General features: G+C 32.2%; 2 protein-coding genes across 8 annotated transcripts in view; both read left to right on the forward strand.

Annotated features, from left to right (window-relative positions):
• LOC108909467 overlaps positions 1–11,773 on the forward strand; it is a 23,550-nt gene extending 11,777 nt beyond the window's left edge. Inside the window, exons 7-11 of the mRNA XM_018713811.2 lie at positions 4,079–4,239; positions 8,195–8,407; positions 9,248–9,457; positions 9,704–9,879; positions 10,805–11,773. Coding sequence (XP_018569327.1) covers positions 4,079–4,239; positions 8,195–8,407; positions 9,248–9,457; positions 9,704–9,879; positions 10,805–10,966 — 922 coding nt within the window. The 3' untranslated portion in view covers positions 10,967–11,773. The remainder of the gene's footprint in view (positions 1–4,078; positions 4,240–8,194; positions 8,408–9,247; positions 9,458–9,703; positions 9,880–10,804) is intronic.
• Positions 11,774–12,523: 750 nt separating this feature from the next.
• Positions 12,524–17,867, forward strand: LOC108909492 (IST1 homolog). 7 transcript variants are annotated; one of them, XM_018713847.2, is made up of 9 exons: positions 12,524–12,800; positions 12,855–13,017; positions 13,223–13,442; positions 13,514–13,665; positions 13,719–13,826; positions 13,960–14,010; positions 14,384–14,431; positions 14,547–14,585; positions 17,397–17,867. In XM_018713847.2, exons 1-9 carry the CDS (start codon positions 12,619–12,621, stop codon positions 17,565–17,567), a joined length of 1,134 nt encoding a protein of 377 aa, XP_018569363.1. In that variant the 5' UTR covers positions 12,524–12,618; the 3' UTR covers positions 17,568–17,867. The 7 variants fall into 7 exon arrangements, with proteins under 7 accessions (XP_018569363.1, XP_018569364.1, XP_018569365.1 ...); XM_018713848.2 differs by lacking the exon at positions 14,547–14,585 and having other exon boundaries at positions 12,619–12,800; XM_018713849.2 differs by lacking the exon at positions 14,384–14,431 and having other exon boundaries at positions 12,619–12,800.
• The last annotated feature ends 2,734 nt before the right edge of the window (positions 17,868–20,601 follow it).

A 20,601-nucleotide genomic window follows, 5' to 3' on the forward strand; every position in this document is an offset into this window, starting at 1 on the left:
AAATAGATATTTATTATACAAGGGAAAAAAGTACTAGATTTTAGCTCGAGGTTGTGTTGTCTCCCGACGCGAAGCGGAGGGAGACAAAAAACCGAGAGGTAAAATCTACTTTTTTCCCGTGTATAATACACTATTTTTTTCTGTGACGGGAAAAACAACGATTTAATATTGAAAAAACATTATTACTGTATATTAGTCACTAAAGTTTTAAATTGGTAGGCTGTTATTAGCGACAATTACATCTGCGTTGCTAAGGAAACCTTTAAAGTAATCAATTATCTGTCAATTTAATTCTGTGATTTGATTTAAAAATTACAAACTTAGTGGTTGTTTAGTAGTTATTTTGAATAATATAAAGTTAAAAAATGTCTGATTCCGAGTTTTCTCTGACTCCACCGGAGTTAGTAGAAACAGCGAAAGTAGCGTCACAAAAATTATTTTAAATATCTACCTTTACTTATGTATATTGTATATATCCGGGAAAGAAGTACTCACTTTTTTCCCGGGGAAAAAGCAATTTCATAAAAAGTGACATTTTGTTACCTGTTAACAGAGATAAAATGTCAAACTTTTTACCCGTTACAGAAAAAATAAATTATTTTAACTTTTCTGAGTTTTACAGCAAATATAGGTATGTTTTATCCAAACGGTAATGTAAATCAAAATAAATGTCACTCATACATTCTTTTTTGTTATTGTTATGTATTTTAATGCGAATAAAGTTTTCTTTATGAAAGTCCGATTTCTACGAGCGCCTGAAAAGTTTAAGAAAACTGTAATGCGTTTGAAAATGTATACTCAAAACGGCCTTAAAAGTACCTACTATTCATGAAGACAATGCCATGATTAGTGTGAACCCAGATGACGTTAAATTAGTGTTAAAAAAGAACGACGCACATTGTTGACTTCTCAAAAAGGAACATTCACTATTTTGTGAATTAGCAGCTTCTTTTTTGTCACCAATTTTAAAAATAGTGACGAAATCAGTTACTGGAGCTACTTAGCCATCAGAAAAATAGTCCGTAGTTTTGTGAATGAAACGTAATAATTTGCATTGGTGACCAGTTATTGTCTCTTTGATCGTTGCGATTACGTTAATGCGGTGATAAGTAACTACTTGGAATATCTAATCTATAAGCCTTATTATTATCAAAAATCTATTTTATCTCATTCTGTTCCTAAGGAAATATAAACATGAAGCGAACCTATAGGTAGTACAGGAAATAAAAAATGAGCAAGATGTAGTCAAACAAGTTATAAGGTAAAGTTGGTATAAGAATGATGTTTACCTTCGCATTTTCATAATTTTTAACTGTAGGTAAACAAATAGATTTATTTATTTTTAGTATTTATTTCCGATGTGTCAGTTTAAACGTTGAGGTGCATTATTAAATAAAATGAATATAGTAAGTAATTAACAGAAATATACTTTTAAACATGTTATTACTTTTTACATTTTTAAATTTTGATCACTTGTATTATCCTGAAAATCCTTCCATAAAAACAGACTCGTAGAATCCTTAAATTATGTTATAATAATACAAGATGGTATTAAAATTCATACAAATATTTTTCTAAGCTTAGACTTACTTAGATTTTTTTTAATTGTGTCTAACGCGAAAACGACGTTTAGGACATAAATTCATATGAACTTTTCGTTTTAAAATGTCCACTCACTATAAATCTATTTAGCAATTTTGTTCTCTTCAGGTCACGTTCTTTAAGATGATATTCATTGCTGCTTTGCTCTTGTCATGTTGTCAGCTGAAGAGTGCGAAAAATAAAACACGCATACTAATCGATGGGGGTTTAGGCCGCAAAAGGAGAAGTTTAGAAAAAAGAAAATGAAACCTGTTTATATTTTCCTCGGTGTAAACTGCACAGAACTTGAAAAATTATGTATAATAAATGTATGCTATATTATAGTTTTCAAAAGTAACATATTTTACCAATTTTTGTATATTTATTGTTTTACTTATATTTATATATTTTTTTAAATAAAATTTTAATAAACTTAAGAACAAGTTGTAGTAATGAATAGGACTATACAGGATGTTTCAGGATTAACGCGACAAACCTTGAGGTTGAGGCTCTGGTCAAAATAATTTAAAAAATGTATAGAATTCCATAACAATAATGATATTTTTTAATATCTTGAAAGCAAACAGAGATATTTAAGTAGTGGTGTGACCTATGATTAGATAGTTTGTTACAATAGCCGTTTTTCTTTTACAGCAAATCTTTGCTAATCTAACATAATCTTACTTAATACACGATTCCTTTTATTTTCTTATTTTAAGATTAACTAAGTTATTTACCCATTTTACCTACGCCAAGTCTACCGTATTAAGAATTTTGTCTTAGTTCTTAAAAATTCAAGGTCATACAGACATAGTTTATTTTAGAAAACAAATAATAGATTTATTTGGAATTTGGTGTTAGTAAGCCTAATAGATCCCGGAACAAAAATTATACCATAAATGTAAATATATAGCCCGTAGACTTGAAAGTAAGAAAAACATTAAAATATTTAAAGCAATTTTACATTTTGCTTTGACAGATGACTTATATTATGCACACGAAATGCTTGGTAGAGGTCTTTTAATATCTCATGAGCCGCGAAATGCGCGAAAGGCGTGGCGTATCCCCATAATTCTTCTAATAAGCACGTTGTGAAAACATTGACTCAGAACTAGACCATGTGCATCCTTACAAGTAGAAATGAACTAAGGCGCTCGGGCATCAATAAAGTCAACTGGCGAACGTTCGTTATATATATTTTTATTGTTTAAATTAAAATAATAAAGAATAGGGCATTTTATTATGATATTTGTAATCGGATCAAAGGCTTGTTTACGCTAGAGCTCGAGAGAGACTGTGAATAATAGGTGTAATGTTTTTAGGACGTCGAATAATTTAGGCGACGGTCGGAATTATGTTTCTGCGCATATGAAGGTCAAAGCTCATAAAATTTTAAAACATCTCTATATCCTGTTGAGTACGACTGTCGATTAACGTGAGTTTACGAGATTCATGAAATAGAAATTGGGGGTTATGCATTGTTATGATCTGATGAAATTTGACAGAAGAACGAAACACCATGTTCCTTTTGTCAAATTAGTCCAGCTAAGATTATGTAAAAAATCTGAAATTTAACCAAGATAAAAATTTGTAAAAGGAAAACAGCTAAAATATGTCTTAATATAAAGTATTACTACCAGTGAAAGAGACATGGGTAGGCGGTTCAATTAATTCTACAAAGATAGTGGTAAGGCCCTGTAAAAAATGAGAACTTGTACTATTTTCATGTCCCATTTTTAGTTATAATTTATTAAGTTTTAATTACTTTCATTTTCATTCAAAAACAAGGTAATAAATTTATCTGTTAATTTTACCGAGTCGAACCAAGAGGGTATTATCGATGGCAAATTCTTCAGGGAACTTATTTTTGATACAGGCAGATTGCGATCGTCATCTATGCAAAAATGATGTGTTGGTAACCATTGGGCATAGTCCGTCCCTGGCGTTCTGGGCATAATAAAGTTTCACTTACTACATCAAAAACAAGCTGTACGCATGTGTAATGGATCACCAAATTTGCATCATGCTGAAGTTAATACTTTAAAGACTATAAATAAAAATAAGATTTTAATTTTCAACTTTGGGGGCCCGTAACATGTTAACGAAGGCCCGTGTAGAAAAAATTTATATGAAGAACTGATATTATTTTGACCTCATCTATCTGTATAGAAGCATTCAAAAATTCATCTAAAATCACCTCTACGAAATTGCAGCCTGTTCAATCAGAATGGACTGGACCTTACACACCGTTTTTTAAATTTTGAACATGAACTTTACTAATTCTACTTTTACTATTCAAGGAAAGGAATTCAACACAAATTTTGATTTTGTGTTTGAGATTTCGTAATCTAATCTGGGGTCAACACTGTTTCGAAACGAAATCCTTTTTATTATCCACGATATAGATAATGGATCATATAATAGCCTGCAATTTAGAGCAAATATAGAACAAAGTTATTGGTTTAACGATCAAGTGTTATTTCATATAACAACACAGTATGTCGAAAATGGAGATATTACCAATAAGCAAACCATTGAACGTGGGAACTAGGATACATTGGGACGAAGACACGCAAAGCGTGTACTACGTAGATGTGCCAAATTCTCTGGTTTTTAAATATGATGTTAACACCGGAGAAACTACTCAAGCTAAAGTGGGTAAGTCTTATCCAAAGTGTAACAACATTTTTTTTGTCCCATGTATATGTGTGGCAAGTTAGACCAAAATCACCCAGAATACGGAAATTTTTTTTCTGATGAACCGATCGAGTTGCGGTTTTCGTCATTGTCTTCGGAAAAATATCAGGGAAAAAGTCTATCTATTACACTTTGGGACTTTGCGGGTGCATAAACTGCATCTTGGAGAAATTTTTCCAAATTTTCTAAAAATGGTAAAAATTGACTAAAACGTTGTAGAAATTTGTGTGCACGGGTTTTCGGGGTCGGATATTCCGAATCTGACCCTGAAAAATATGCCTGACAGCCCTGGGGCCTCGCAGTAAAACATCGAATAGCTGAGTAATTACTAATTGCCTTCTTAATCCCCACTCGGGGGTTTTTGGGATCGGGGATTCCGACTCTGACACTGAAAAGTATGCCCGACCCCCTGGGGCTTTCACAATCACAGGAATTTCCTAACCGTCGGGCATATTTTTCAGGATCAGATTCGGAATCTCTGACCCCGAAAACCCGTGCACACAAATTTCTTTTAGTCAATTTTTACCATTTTTAGAAAATTCGGAAAAATTAATGCACCCCAAGATGCAGTTTATGCACCCGCAATGCAGTTTCGATCCAGCCCCAAAGTGTCTAACTTGCCTGGTCTACTACTACTGGCCAGCTGTGTGTAAAGATAGAGACGTATTTTAAAATTTTACAGTTTGGCAATCGTGCTCAATAAATATAGAAATTGTATTTTTTACGAATATTACCTACTTTGGGCGCTTATAGAACAAAAATTTCGTACCCAAAGACCAGTGGCGGCTCGTGACATTGAGAATAGGTGAAGCATATTCATTGATTGACTAAAAAGGAAAAAAAGCGCGGCAGGCAAAAATTTTCAAATTTTCAAGGTCAAACGGCTTTAAATGAATCTAGAAATTTTTAGTTGCATTTGTAATATTACCGAAAAATTTTCGCGAGATTTTCATTTAGATTTTATAAAAATTAGAAATATTAGTTCGGCTCATGGACTTAATGATAGGTGCAGATACAGATGTTAAGCAAGACTTTACACCCACAATTAACACGGTATACAGAAAAAAAATTTTAAGTACCTAAACACTTCCACACAACCACTTATACTACGAATACCATTCATTCTGAAACTTCCGAACGTACACTTTGTCTTTTAACTTCCCCCTTTTTTCCACACCTCGCAATTTAAAAAATCCTTTTTGTCCTCAATGTTCCATCTGGAAAATGGCATACTGGATCATATATAGGAAACATTTCTACAAGTATTGATACAAAACATATATTAGCAAAGAACCGTTATAATCGTGCACTGGGCGACGTATCGCAACTGTTTAAAGGCAGTCGATGTGCGATGACGATGCTGCTTCAATTTCCGCGTCAGTCGTTGCCCCATGACGTAGTTTACTCACGTGTAGGCCGCCTCGTTGCCATGACAATTGCCGTAAACAACGCTACGAAGAGAAACTGAATACAAACTTTGGTAAAATTAAAAATTATTAAATAATAAGATCAAAATTACATTAAAACACAACATTCTGTTTCACCTGCAAGTAATTGATGTAATTTTTCATGAGATTTTTTTCAATCAATCAGTGATCGCATTATCTCGGTCGTAGTCGTAATGGTTTATCATTGTCCATAGCAAACGAATTATTAATACTGGGGACGATAAGATTTACGGATTTTTAGTCGACATTACCAGCTGTGCAATGTTGCTTGTCTAAGCTCGGTGGTCACGTGACTCATAATCATTTATGAAGACTGTATGCTGTGTTGTATAATGTATTTTAATATGTCAATGGCCAAATATATTTTTTAATAATTTTGAATGCATTGAGCGTCATACACCAAAGTTAAAATTAAGACAACAAATAGTAAGGACATTTCAATGATATCAAGTAAAAAAATTAATGACTTACAAGAGACAGTTTAATTTAATTGAAATGTATCTAAACTCCGGTCTACTTTCTAGTTTTTAAAGAAACAAGTAAGGTTTGTGTATATCAAACTCATGCTGTTTATTTGGTACTAACCAATCCAATCTCATATTTAAAACTTTATTACTGGAATGTCACATATCATACATACAGGTGGCATAATCTGGATTATAAAGCAATACGTCAAAGTAGTCATTTTTTATAAGTATTTTTTATGTAGACCTGAAGAAAATTAGAGTAAGTATAAAAATTTTGCAACTTTAGGAATTTACGTAATGGAGTATATGATAAATATTTCCGTGTATGCTGAAGTTAATAATTCCAAATTTACCTGCAATTTTGCTGATTAGATTACAATAGTATGACTAATACAAACAAAAAGATTATATAGCTTATCTAAACCTGTAAAAAACAGGACGTAGATATACTTAAAAAACTATTACTTTCAATTATAACATATAACGAGCGTTCAAATAAAAACGTGGTCGAAGTTGGCTCTGACACTTTGGACGTAGGGAGTAGCTTATAGCGACCAACTAAACCTCATTTCTCAACGAGCTGTATAGCAGCTGTCAGTTTCAATAACGTTAATGACTATATAACTTTATTTTAAAGAATAATCGTGATAACAATAACAAACAATTAAAGGAGCTGCGGAAAGTGCCCCCCTCCTTGTTATAACAATAAATTAAAGCAGCTGCTGAAAGTGTCCCCCTCCTTGTTCCAAGCACTTTTCACACCTGTTCCTCAAAGAATTAAAGATATTTTCTAAGATGCTCGGGGTATTGTTAATTTCACGAATCTTGTCTATAAGTCGAGCCTGCAGATGGTTTAAATCAGGAATAGGCAGTTCAAAAATAGTGTTTTTAAGGTAAGGCCACAAAAAGAAATCACACGGCGTAATATCACATGACAGAGGTGGAAATTCATGTTCAGCATTGAGACTTATTAGTCGATTTTGGAAAACTTCCCTCAACATATTCATCGTCTCGCCTGCCGTATGTGGAGCGATAATTTCTTCTCTATACCTTTGCGCAGTCAGAGTACCATTAAAAAAAATAGGTCTATAAATCCTCCTTCGATTGAGAGCACACCAAACTCCAATTTTTTGAGCGTGTAGAGGGCCCTCGACAAAAAAGTTATCTGGTTTTTCAGAAGACCACATTCTCATATTCTGTGAGTGTACGTAACCACTTAAATGAAACCAGGCTTCTTCAGAAAAAAATGTGATATTATGAAGTTCACCGTAGTTGTTTCAAAAACCATTCACAAAATACAGCCCGTCGCGGAAAATCAACTTCATGAAGTTCTTGCTGATCAAGTTAAACGATAGGAGAACAAACGCAAATCTTTTTTTAACACTGTGTGGCAGGTACCGACTGATACTCCCACCATTTGTGATAAAACACGTACAGAAGTACTTGACGCATTTTCCATTATTTGTTGGACATTTTCTTTTAATTCTTCAGTCCGCTTTTTAGGCCGGCCGCTTCCTTCTTTTCTTATTACACTGCCCGTTTCACGAAAAACATTAACACAACGCTGAACTGCACTTTGAAAAATTTTGTACTCAACAACGCTGGGAAATTGATTTTGAAATTCTATGAAACATTCCTCAATAGAATACTTCCATATTCCATCAATCTTGCGTCCATTTCTAAAGTAAGACTCTATGATAAACACATTTTGTTCTTGAGAAAACACCATTTTAAACGCTTTTTAAAACGAAAATATTCAAATTGATAGCGGCGATGTAGCGCTTTGACAGATGACGTTTAAGTTCATTTGCTGTACGCTACGCCCTACGTCCAAAATTTCAGAACCAACTTGACCACGTTTTTATTTGAACGCTCGTTATAATAACAATAACTCTATGTCAATTATTGTGTTTGTTTTATTAAATCTAGGCACTATCATTTTTAAAATACGTTTATCCTCGGACAAGTCTTGTTCGTTTCTGAAATTAATATTTTTTGCAGGAGATGAACCGTTGGCGTTTATGTTTCCTGTGGAGGGGTCAAACACTAAATTTGTAGCGGGCCTTGGAAGAAAACTTATATTCGTAGAATGGGATGGCACTAGCCCGCAAGTTTCCAATGTGCAAACGATTGTAGAAATAGAAAAGGAAGCAAATTTAAAAGACAACAGGCTTAATGGTGCTAAAATTGATCCTTACGGAAGACTCTGGGCAGGTACATACATGTACGGTGGTCATTTCCTGTGTCCTTTGCATGGATATCTGTTTTAGTTTTGGATACAGTTTTGGCTTTCGCGCGCAATGCACAAACGTGCCATGAAATCAAGACCTTTAATTATTTTTATTATTTCTAATAGTTTGTCGCGAATTATCCATTGGCGTTTCGAACATTCTGGTTCCACGTTGGGCACCATATCGCGGATTAAGGTGGACTTGATTGACCGACGGCAAAAAGACGAATGGGCTGTTCGGAGGTCTCCCTCTTCACGCCAATCTCAAAAGACGCTTCAGTAAGAGTACGTCGCGCTTGTTTCTCTTCCATCATCAATGGAGGGATGTTTTGCTTAGGGGTAAGGTAAGATCCACCCTCAGGATGTCACTGTTTTGGAGGGCTGTTTATTTGATACTGCGAGTATGTACTCTGGTGTTTATTATCACTGTGTAAGCACTATTTATGAGGTCTCCTGTGACAATCTGGTTTGGGAGCTGTAAGAGTTTCTTTTGTGAGGACTCTTTAGACTACCTGGTTTGAAAACGATAAGAACTTGTATGGTATCTTCGTTACAGGCGCAGAAATTTCTGCGGTGGTATTCTGTAACATGGTACGGCGACTGAAATCGATAACCTTGAACTTTTACAATTTTTTTGAAATATCAGAAGTCAAAGACTTAAGTACTTCAATTTTCAAAATGGCAATGAATTGTCTGTAATATCTTGCCTAATTTGCCGACCTAACTGATTTTCGAAAAATTAAAATTTACCCATGCAAAGAGTCAGGAAATAACTACACAATGCATCATTGCTGTTATAAAATATATATATAATTATCTGTAAGGTTCGATGGGTCCCACTGATTCCGAAGGAAATATAACACCAGGCAAAGGATCACTTTACAGTCTTCAAAAAGGAGTTATCAAAAAACACGAATCTGGCATAGGGTGCTCGAATGGCCTTGCCTGGAATGAGAAAGAAATGAAAATGTATTACGTAGATACACTTGTCCCTGCTGTATTTCAATACGACTATTCAAGCCAAGGAACACTAAGTAGGTTTGATGGAATTACATTGTTTCAAATTGCAAAGTACTATCTCGGAAACTACCATCGAGGAATAGAAATTGTTAAATAGTCAAAGTTGTCTAATTTAGTGAATAAGCGATACTCTTCATATCTTGTAAGATTTCCGAGTCTAAAATTTGGAAATTGTTATTAATATTTCTACAGATACAAATACTTTTCCAAATATTACTTTAGATCTTTATTTTGACATATTTTGTTCTTGATTTTTGTAGGTAATAAAACGAAGATTTTCGATTTTAAACAAAATAAGATCGAAGGATTACCCGACGGTTTAACCATTGATTCAAATGGTGCTTTGTGGGTGTGTTGCATATTTGGGTCCAGCATTATCAAATTTGACCCTAAAGATGGAAAAATTTTGAGGAAAATTAAAATGCCCACAAAGGAGGTAAAAAATTAGTTTTACATACCTACTTAACTTTGAAAGGTATTAACCTAAATAGCACAAGTTATCCTCAGGGTCACAGAACACAGGGTGTTCTGTGCTCAGGGTATTCCTTTAAAGTCCTGTTTACGGCGGTTATCTTCCATTTGTACAACGTTTACTGCGCAAGCGCCACACTGTGAAATAGTGGTGGTGAATGAACACATAATAGTCGCCATATTGGTTCATCCAGACCATTGTGTATATTTTTATTTCCAGTAACAGTGACTTTAGTGAGTTCGTTTGTTGTCTCTGTTTATTTAAATAAATTTGATAGCTACTGTACTGGCAAAAAAAATATGTCACCCGTTTGTCCAGAGGATATCCTAGACTATTTTGAAGTCCTAGATGATAACGCCTGGGACATACGGTGGGATATCTTAAGGATATCCTGATCTTCAACGTAAGATATCCCTCACATGCTTGGAAAATAATGTATATCTGCCAGAATATTCAGGAATTCAGGCATCCTTAGGTTGTCCTAAGGACAGAGTATATCCAAATCGTACCTATGTCTCTGGTACATATGATGGGATATCTGGAGGATATACTGATTTGTATAACTTAATATGTCCCTCTAAGGTCATATGTTTGAACAAAACCAAAAGCGTAGGTACATCTCTGGGGCATACGGGTATGATATCTTTAAGACAGGTTTGCGTTATTTGGGAAACTAATTCGAATTTATTTTATAACTTTATTATGTGCAATAAATAACTATACTTTTTATCTTAATTCATTAGGTAATTTCAGTATGTATTATTATAATCTAAGGAACCTAAGTAATCCATATTTCATTGATATCATGCAATATAAACTTTTCTTTGTTATCAAAATTATAATTACACTTTATTTCATTTATATTATATGCGTGTGCATTAATTTACAGGTAACGTCTATCACGTTTGGAGGTAAAAATTTGGACAAAATTTATGTAACAACTGCAAGAATTCCTTTGAAGGGATTAACACTAGAAGATGTTGCTGGTACCACTTATATCATTTATAACACTGGAGCTACTGGTCATCCCGGCTATAGATATATACCATAATAATAATGAATTACATTTTATTTAAGTTATTTATTTATCTAAATATTGGGAAAATAAAAACGCCGAGTTTGATTTTTGTGTTAGAAAAGTAAACTGTAAACTTTTTATCTAATTGTTGACATTGCCCACAATTTCAGGGGAAGTTAGGACATACGCAGTTAGGGGGCAGCGCAATCAACGTCGTCCGATCTAAGAAAACTTATCTTAAAAAGAGTAAAATTGTTACTTAAACTATTATAATAGTGTAATAAGTATTATATGTAATAGGGAATAATGACAAATGCTATGTTCGTGCTAAAATGTTTATTTTTAACGTTTAGTCATTAGATATATTCTATATTAGATAAGAAGATTCGTCTAGTTGCTGACATCTTTGGACATTGCCCACAATTTCAGGGGAAGTTAGGCCGTCCGCGACCAGGTGGCAGTGCGATCAATATCATCAGATCTAAGAAGGCATTCCTCAAAGAGAGGCTAATTAATTAGCCTCTAAGTAACAATTGTTACTTAAATTGTTACAATGTTTTAGAGCAATAAAAAATTTTGTAGGCAAGCAAGACTTATCTGATAGCGTAGCTTATAAAATCAATGCAGTAGTGGAGGTTTTGTATGGGAAAAAAATAAAATATGTAGTTTTTTTTGAGAAATTTACAAAATGCATTTGTTTCCGGAGGCTTCTCTTATTTTTTATTTTCAAATTTTTGTAAATATAGCATAGGCAGTGATGTAAAAACTTGAACTTTATTATTCTTATGATAAAGGAACATGAAGGACTTATTTACTTATTAAATAAATACTAATTCATGATTCAGTACTATTTCTATATTTAAGACTGGAATTTTAATTTAATTTATTTATCGATATTCCCTTAAATGCAAATCATCAATAAATTTCATTCATAATAACTGATAACAATGATGGAAATAAAAATTTAATTTATTTTAGTAATAATACTTAAGTAAAGTCAATAAAAACCAGTAACATATTAGGATTGTTACTGTTTTAGTGTTTTATTTTAAGTAATGGAATAAAAAAGTCATAAATACGGTACGAGGCCCCTCTACAACTTATAAACGCTTTGACGTTATAATGCACTGGTTACTGAATTCTATTAACCGCTGGTAAAATGGTATCTCGCTAAAAATCCATTTTAGTTTCTACTAGTGGTGGTCTGTGCCACTTGCCACTTGTCTTGCCACAGGACACAGGACTACCACAAAACACAAAACAAATTTGACCATTGACGTTTTTTAGACCACAGGTTATAGACTTTTCTGATTTCTAACTTTTAGTCCAGGAGAATTGTAGTAGGAGTAGGAATATATTAGTAGGAACTCTTATGTATATATTATTTATAAGTAGGTATATTAATAAACTAACAGTTTGTAGAAGACAATATAAAACAAATCATTTTTACAAAATTTATTTCTAAATAATATAAATTTACTCCCCGATTTGTCTCTTTATGTCAATAAGAGATGGCGGTGACGTAGTTCAGCAATAATACGAGACATTTATAACTTTATCTATGTTTATAACTATATCATGAGTTGTTTTAGGTTTTAGACATTTTATTTGTTTAGCTGTCGATGATTCATTCATAATTGTATTCAAAAAATATTTTTAGTAGTGAAATCATAAGAGCAGCGAAAATGTTTTCTAGTTCTCCTAATTACACAAAGTTAAAAACCAATTTACGTTTGGCAATTTCTAGACTAAAACTGTTACAGAAGAAGAAAACAGAATTAACTGAAAAGTCGAGAAGGGAAATTGCAGACTATATTTCTGGTGGAAAATATGAAAGGGCAAAAGTTAGAGTCGAATATATTATTAGGTAAATATACAATTCACTGAAATTTTTGCCATAGTAAAATTATTTTATTTCTAGGGAAGATTACTTAGTTGAAGCTTTAGAGATTGTCGAGATGTATTGCGATTTATTACTGGCTCGTTTTGGTCTTATTAGCAATATGAAAGAACTAGATGAAGGTATTTCGGAAGCTGTTTCCAGTTTAATATGGGTCGCTCCTCGATTACAGAGCGATATTCAGGTCAGTAGTTTTAATTTAATTGAATCGATAATTTACAAGTTCAAGGTTATCTGGACTATTCCCTTAAACTAAAATTGTTTGTTTCATTGAATTACAAATATTTTTTAACATGGGTCTATAGAGGAAATGAAATTTTTGTTAAATAGCTGTAAAGATTGTTCTAGGTATTGTTTTAACTGTAAATTAATTAAACTGTGTATTATAGGAATTGAAAGTTATAAGTGATTTACTATCAGCAAAATATGGACCAAGTTTTGCAGAAGCCTGCAGAGTGGAATCAATTGAAGCAATAAGTCCTAAATTGAAGCATAAAATGTCTATACAGAGTCCACCAAAATTGTTAGTAGAAAAATATGTCATTGAAATCGCTAAATCCTATAATATACCATATGAACCTGATCCGCAAGTTATGGAAATGGATAAGGGTAAATTATTAATTTTTGACAAAATTATATTACATGGTTTCAATTTCAAAATGTATTTTTATAATTTTTAGGAAAAGATGCATTGTTGATAGATCTTTCTAATTCGAATGATCTTGGAGGAGGTGGTGGTATGCCCCAACCACCTGGTTTTCTTGGGTATCCACAACCACCCCCATTGCCACATTTAATGGATCCTGATGTACCAGGACCATTCGGGTATACTGTAAGTTTTTATTTATTGCATCGTATTCAACGAGATTGATAAATTTGTTATAGCCACCCAATAAAGATTTTGGTGGTCCTTCAGCCCCACCACCAAGTTTTTCATACAACATTCCACCAGGTCTAGGGGATGAGAAAAAGGAATCCAATACAGATTATTCGGTAAATAAAATTTTGTTGATATATTGGCATTGGTTATTGAATGGAGACATTAGAAACATTGTATATTATTTTCTTTTTAGACTAACAAGATTGCTTGGTTTCCTTAGTTTTTAGTGTTTTTTATTTCTTTTAGGATCATAATTTACCAACTTATCACAACCTATATCCTGATGCTAATTTCCAGGTAATTATTTTAGTTTTAAATTATTTTTCAAAATATTGGTATCGGATATTCTTCCTTTGCTTTATTATAGTATTATATTCTATTTGAATAACTGCATAGCATTTATAACGTAACAGACATTAATCTCTCAGAAAATTTTCTTTCATGCTTGTAACTAAATAAGACGAATTAGCTAAAACAAAGTATATTTAGTTACTTTTTTTGTTTTATTTGGTATATAATTTTAAACGTTGACAATGTATTATTATAACTTAAACAATCCAAGTAATCGAAAAAATCAATAAAATCAAAGCTCTGATGTCTCTCACAAAAATACCTGTTTCTATAAAATAATTTTAATTTCTAATAAATTTAGTAAAATGTCACATTTTAGGATTCAAATAATGAATCATTGCCACAGGACACTGACAAAAATGAAGAGGTAAAAATCATAAATGCTTACATATTTTTCTTTTTCAAAGAATTGTTAGCACTTTTTATTGAATGCTGCTTATTTGCATGTGGTTCTAGACTTTAATTGCAATTATTAATTTTAGGGTGATAAAAAAGGGAACAACTTTGGTGTCAATGTAGAGGTACGATTGAATATAATTATAAAACAGCTTCACATGTTATACTAATTTATCATTGTCATAAATTAATGCTTATACATTTTTTGATTATGATGGTGACACATATCTGATAATGTTTGATAAGTGCCAGTAATTTATTTTTCAGACAAATGTAAAATATTTATTTATCAGATTGTAAAGTTATAGAAATTTTCATGTTTTTCTTTTGGTGAATTTTTTTTAATTCAGGGTGTCCCAATATTTCTTGCTCCATTAGATGCGTCAGATTTATGAAAAAAAAAAAATGTTTTCCAAATCTAAAAGGTTTCGATTGAGATGTAGTGTCATTTGTTGACATAATAACCGAAGTAATTGCATTTGCAGAATGGAAAAAATAATCCTTATGTTTTTTTGTGGTTGACTTACAACTTTAGGTATTTTTTCATCCAGCAAAAATAGTAGTTTTTTGTAATCCCTTAATTCTGTAATAAGACAATAATTGAAGTTACAAGATCACCAGCAAAAAAAATGGAGCATATTTGTTCATTGGTAAGAGTATTTTTATGCAAATTCAATTACTTTGGTTGGACAGGGCGTTTTTTAACTTAGAGTAAGCAAATTTTCAAAACAACATTTTTTCAAAACCTTAAATATAACAAAAATATAAAACCAAAATCTTAATTTAGAAAGTCTAGATTTACCTGAAGATGTTTAAAATTATCAACACTGGATTTGTTCACACAAGCTATCATTTGGGGTATCCACGACATTTTCCCCAAATTATTTCGACACTATTTTATATTTTATTGGATTAGTTTCTCCACTGGGTTCACTTCAGTCCTTTACATAAATTTTTTTTAATAACCCTGTAGGTAACATTTACATAGATTATAGATTCGCAAACTTGGAGTTCATGATATTGGTCCATTACATGGCCTATTCACTTATTATTTAATTAGTTAACATTTAAAATGAAGGTGGAACCCAATCCTCGTAATATTAATACCATTAGTGCAGTCATAGATTTTTTCATGTTATAAAATTTAAGAGATATCCATTTGCATTACGACTTCGGGGGTAACATATAGATTATTAAAAACGAAAAACCATACAATTTTTTGACAAGGACAATTTGTTTAACAATAATTATTTAAAAAAAGGCACTTTTTTTAGTTTTTTGCATATACAATAAAACCTACTGGATAAATTGCCTTCCTCATAAGAGACCGTTTGTAGAGAATGCAAAAACTTAGAAAATGGTTTTTGGAAAACCCCGATCCGATCATTTTTTGCCTAGAAAACCCGAAAAAACGCCTAAAACAGACCTTTTTTTCAAAAATTCATATCTATGTTAATTATGAATATAAGGGCAGATTTTTTGGGAAATGAAGTTCAACTTTTTGTCAATATACTTCCTCAGAACTTTTGACGTACAGGCACTATTTGTGTTGTTTACAGTGACTCGAAAAATTCATCTCGGCCAAAAAAAGGAATTAAGTCATCAACATTTCCGTGTTATTATTTTTTACAACTTTCGACATCGATCATCTCAACAACAGTGCAATGATGAACTTAATTCAAAATTTGGCGATGAAGCACCATGAAACACCACTATATCGGTCGTATATTGAATTCAATCGTAGTCGTGATTTGCTCACTGACGAATTTAGTGAAAGTTGTACAAAATCGGTTATTCCAGAAGACAACTGATATTGCAAGATCGTCATGTAGCTTATCGATGGAGGCATTAGTGGGACCGCCATACATCTGTTTCCGTTGGATCGTACATAATTTGATAAATGCTCGTGTCGATTGGTTAGAAGAAATACAATTGCGGTGCTTCAAAACACGTCTGACATCATAACAGATAACGAATCATGGATGAGCACGCAAATAAGCAGCTGTCCACTGTATAGGTCTTTCAAGATGAGCAAAATCCAACAAAAGTTGGAACTGTACCATTAGTGCAACATCGAATGGTCAGTTATAAATATGGTACACAACCAATTGTTTACCAGAAGTCTTTGGAAAAATAAGGGAACCCAACCTCGAAGACGTATCATTCTTCACCAGGATAATGCTAGGTCTCACACATCGGCTCAAACAAGAGACTTTTGGGAACTGAAGAGTCGAATTGATGAGTCATCTGCCATACAGCCCTGATTTTGCACCCAGTGCCTTTTTTTTATTCCCTCACATCAATAACAAATTATGAGATCAATCTTTTTCGATGCTTGAAGAAGCAGTTGATGTGTTCAGAATGCATGTTTTGAAGGTACCTCAATCGGAATGGAAAAAGTTCTTTGAAAATTGTTTCGAGCGCATGCAAAAATCTTCATGGAGAACAGAAAAACAAAAAAGTCATATACCATGATTAATTTCTTTTTTTGTTTTCTATCTCGAAATATAAAAAGCAATCCTCGTATTAAAAGGAAAACTCCAACTAAAGACATGTATAACGAGAAATTACATTAATACATAAGTATTGGCGTAACAATTTTCATTTAAAATGGACAAAGCAAAAATTAGTTGCATCTTTAATGCATTTTAGATCCTAAACAAAATCAGTGATTATCTCTTGTACATGAAATATTGGACACCCTGTATAATTAGTATAATTTTGATGAAGTTATAGATCATTCTGCATTCTATAAACAGAGGTACTATTTATTCAAATGCAATCATTTTCGTTCATAAAGTGTTTGATTTTTACAGGCCGTTACTTTGTTTGTAATTTAAAAAGTTGTGTCCATGTGTTATGTCTTCTATCGCTGCATTAACACTTGTTTTTACTTGTGCCAGTAGTAGGATACATACTAATGCACTTCGTTACAGAATTCCGATGATAAGCCCAAGCCAGCTCCTCGTTTGAAAATGAATGACAAAACTTACGATCTTCCGGAACTGCCTTCGGTGCCCAGTTCTATACCGGATGACGATAAGCAAGATGATATAGATTTCGACGATTTAACCAGGAGGTTCAACGAATTGAAAAAGAAATATTAATAATGGTTTAGGATTACAATATGCATTATAATATACTTCATACCTAACCAAATATGTGATACGTTATAAATTATGAATTGAAATATAGTAGCATCTTCCACCCCACTTCATCGTTGAAATAAGATGCAAAACTTAAATTTTTATTTATTGTAAAATAAATATAGAATATATTTTCAGTTGTCAGATCAAAGATCAATCTAGTTCATTTAGTTCATTCAACTAGTTCTTTTTTATAAACTAACCATATAAATTATGTATAAAATATTAGTTAATTCAAATATTCTTTAATTAAAATTATGATATCACAATATTTTGCAATATTCTCTTCAGGATATTTTATTTTATCATTTTATTATATTCCTAGTACTTTTTATTATACAAGATGTAATATATTGTTATAAATTCTGCTTTGGTGTATCTTTTATTAAATTATATTTTTGTCTGAAGTTACTTATTTTTGGTATAAAGTTTCGTTTTTTTCTTTATTTATTGGGTGTTTTGCCATCTATGAGAAATTTAATAAAATAATCAAAAACCTCGCGCTGAAAAAAGTAGACAATTAGAAAATATAAAATACAAAACTATATTCGTAAAAAATTATCCTTGATTGCAGTAGCAGCTCATCAGGTGACGCAAGTGATGCACCACTTCACCTAAAATTTCCGTTTAGTTGTGCAATTTAAAATTATTTTTAATTTTATATAAATTTTATAATTTACGTATAATTCTATATTGAAAATGTATTGTGTTTGTTTGTTTTATACGCAGAAATAAACAGAATAATTTCGCGGTGAACGCCTTCTAAAAAAACATTGTCTTTGTTGAGCGCGAACATCAGCCTCGTACAGCAACAACATAAGTGACGCGGATCAAAATCAGTTTGTATTCCGCTTCACTTCATAACGTTGTTTACGGCGGTTGTCATGGCAGCGAGGCGGCCATCACGTGAGTAAACTACGGCATGGGGGACGAGTGACGTGGAAATTGAAGCAGCATCGCCATCGCCCATCGCCTGCGTTTAAATTGTTTATACGATACGTCGCCATTGCCCAGTACACGGTTACAACGATTCTTTGTTTGAATTTGAAAAATTTTGCCTGCGGCGCTTTTTTTTTTTTCTTTTTAGTCAATCAATTAATATACTTCACCTATTGTGAATGACACGAGCCGCCACTGATTGAAGTTAGAGGTTGACATTTTTAGTAGTTATTGTCAATAAGGCATATTTTTTACTAATGTTTACTATTTTACAATTCATTACAATTTTTTATTCTAAATAAACCCTTGTTTTAGACATTTCTAAATTATTTTAATTATTTCACTATTAACATTGAAAGTTTCNAAAAAAACAGGGTTAAAAGGAACTATGACGTTCAAGCAATTTTATTGCATAAATCGAAAAAACTGAAAGGGGTGTATTTTCACCCCTACCTCCAATTTCCACCCTCTAATTTAATAGTACTCCGCGTTTTTTTCATCTAAAATGACCATTTGAACGATTCATGTAATAAAATATCTTGAACGTCATAGTTCCTTTTAAAATCCTATATTCAATAGTCTATAAAGTCGGCCGTGTGGAATAAGAAGGGATTAAACAATTTTGGGAACGTCACGTGGGGTTGGCGTAACCACAAAGCTTCTTTGGAACATATATGTACGGTGTGCATTAATGTTCGCAGAAGTCTACAAACCGAACTAATATTTCTATTTTTTATAAAATCTAAATGAAAATCCTTCTCACGAACATCAATTTTTCGGTAATATGTATTGCAAATGCAACTAAAAATTTCTAGATTCATTTAAAGCCATTTTTCAACAGTAAACAGGGTATTTTATAATGATGTGCAAATATTTTAAGGTGCTTAAAAAGTAATTTTAGGGGGGTACTTCCAATACGTTTTTTCAATTTGAGCCCCCCCCCCGAACTCAAAATGGCCGAAAAAATCAAGCTTAAATTTTTTTTTTATTAAATTTTTAGTTCATATTTGCATAGCTTTTCCTATTGATAAAAAAAGAATTTTTGCAAAAATCATGTCAAAAATGACGATCGCTTTTGGTAACTATTATACTAATTAATTATGTGTACCTAATCGGCAAGGAAAAATAATTTATTTTTTTGCTCGTAAACCATTAAGTATCCGAAAAAATGGAAAAAGTAAAAGTTTCTAAATGAAATGTAATATTAAAAGCTATTTTTCTTGTTGAAATTGGCTAACGTAGAAAAAAGTTGTGAGAGAAATAAAGCCAAGGGGTGCTAATTTAATTAATTCAGATATAAACCAGAGAAAAAGACTACCAAAAAATACCATTCAACTAGTCATTAACATGTACCAAAATTCAAATTTTTAAGTTTAACTGTTTTCGTGAAAAAAGAAATAAAAGCAAATTTTTTCGGCCATTTTGAGATTTGAATATTTTCTCAGGGAGGGGGGGTCAAATAAAAATCAAAATATATAGGAAGTATCCCCCCATATTACTTTCCAACCACCTTCTTAAAATATTTGCACATCATTATGAAACACCCTGTATACGCAAATTATTTGGCCTTACCATTGTTTAGGTACAAATGTAGTTTCTACATAAAGTAAAATAGGCATAAGTAGGTACCATACAAAGACCTCAGAATGACTAGATAAGTAATTCCCTATGCATTGCAAAGGAATTGTTTTGATTTTCCACAACTTGAGATATCCTGCTATTAAACAAGAATGAAGATAGTTCTTTGTTTACTAGGGAACTCTTAACCAGTGGCGTGTGTGTTAAAAAGGGTGATACATTTTAATATTTGTCTAATTTATATATACTTACCGATTTCACACCTAATTTGGTTTTAAAATAATGTTAATGACTTCTTTTTTAAATAAATAGAACCATGTTCGTTTTACTCCATAACGGCACTTACTGCCGAAAAAAAGTAATACTAGTTACAACAATCTTTATTTTCTCAGTAACAATATACATCAATATGTTAAATAATACTAATTAATAAAAGTTTTTACCAGTTCAAATAGGAATCACAAAGTTACAGTTACAG

Source organism: Anoplophora glabripennis, unplaced genomic scaffold, assembly GCF_000390285.2.
Source record: "Anoplophora glabripennis isolate ALB-LARVAE unplaced genomic scaffold, Agla_2.0 scaffold327, whole genome shotgun sequence".
NCBI lineage: Eukaryota > Metazoa > Arthropoda > Insecta > Coleoptera > Cerambycidae > Anoplophora > Anoplophora glabripennis.

Coding starts and splice junctions, on each gene's coding strand:
- LOC108909492 (XM_018713847.2), top strand. CDS start 12,619: ATGTTTTCTAGTTCTCCTAATTACACAAAGTTAAAAACCAATTTACGT. Junction 12,801..12,854: donor AGAGTCGAATATATTATTAG/GTAAATATACAA, acceptor TTTTATTTCTAG/GGAAGATTACTTAGTTGAAG. Junction 13,827..13,959: donor AATCCAATACAGATTATTCG/GTAAATAAAATT, acceptor TATTTCTTTTAG/GATCATAATTTACCAACTTA.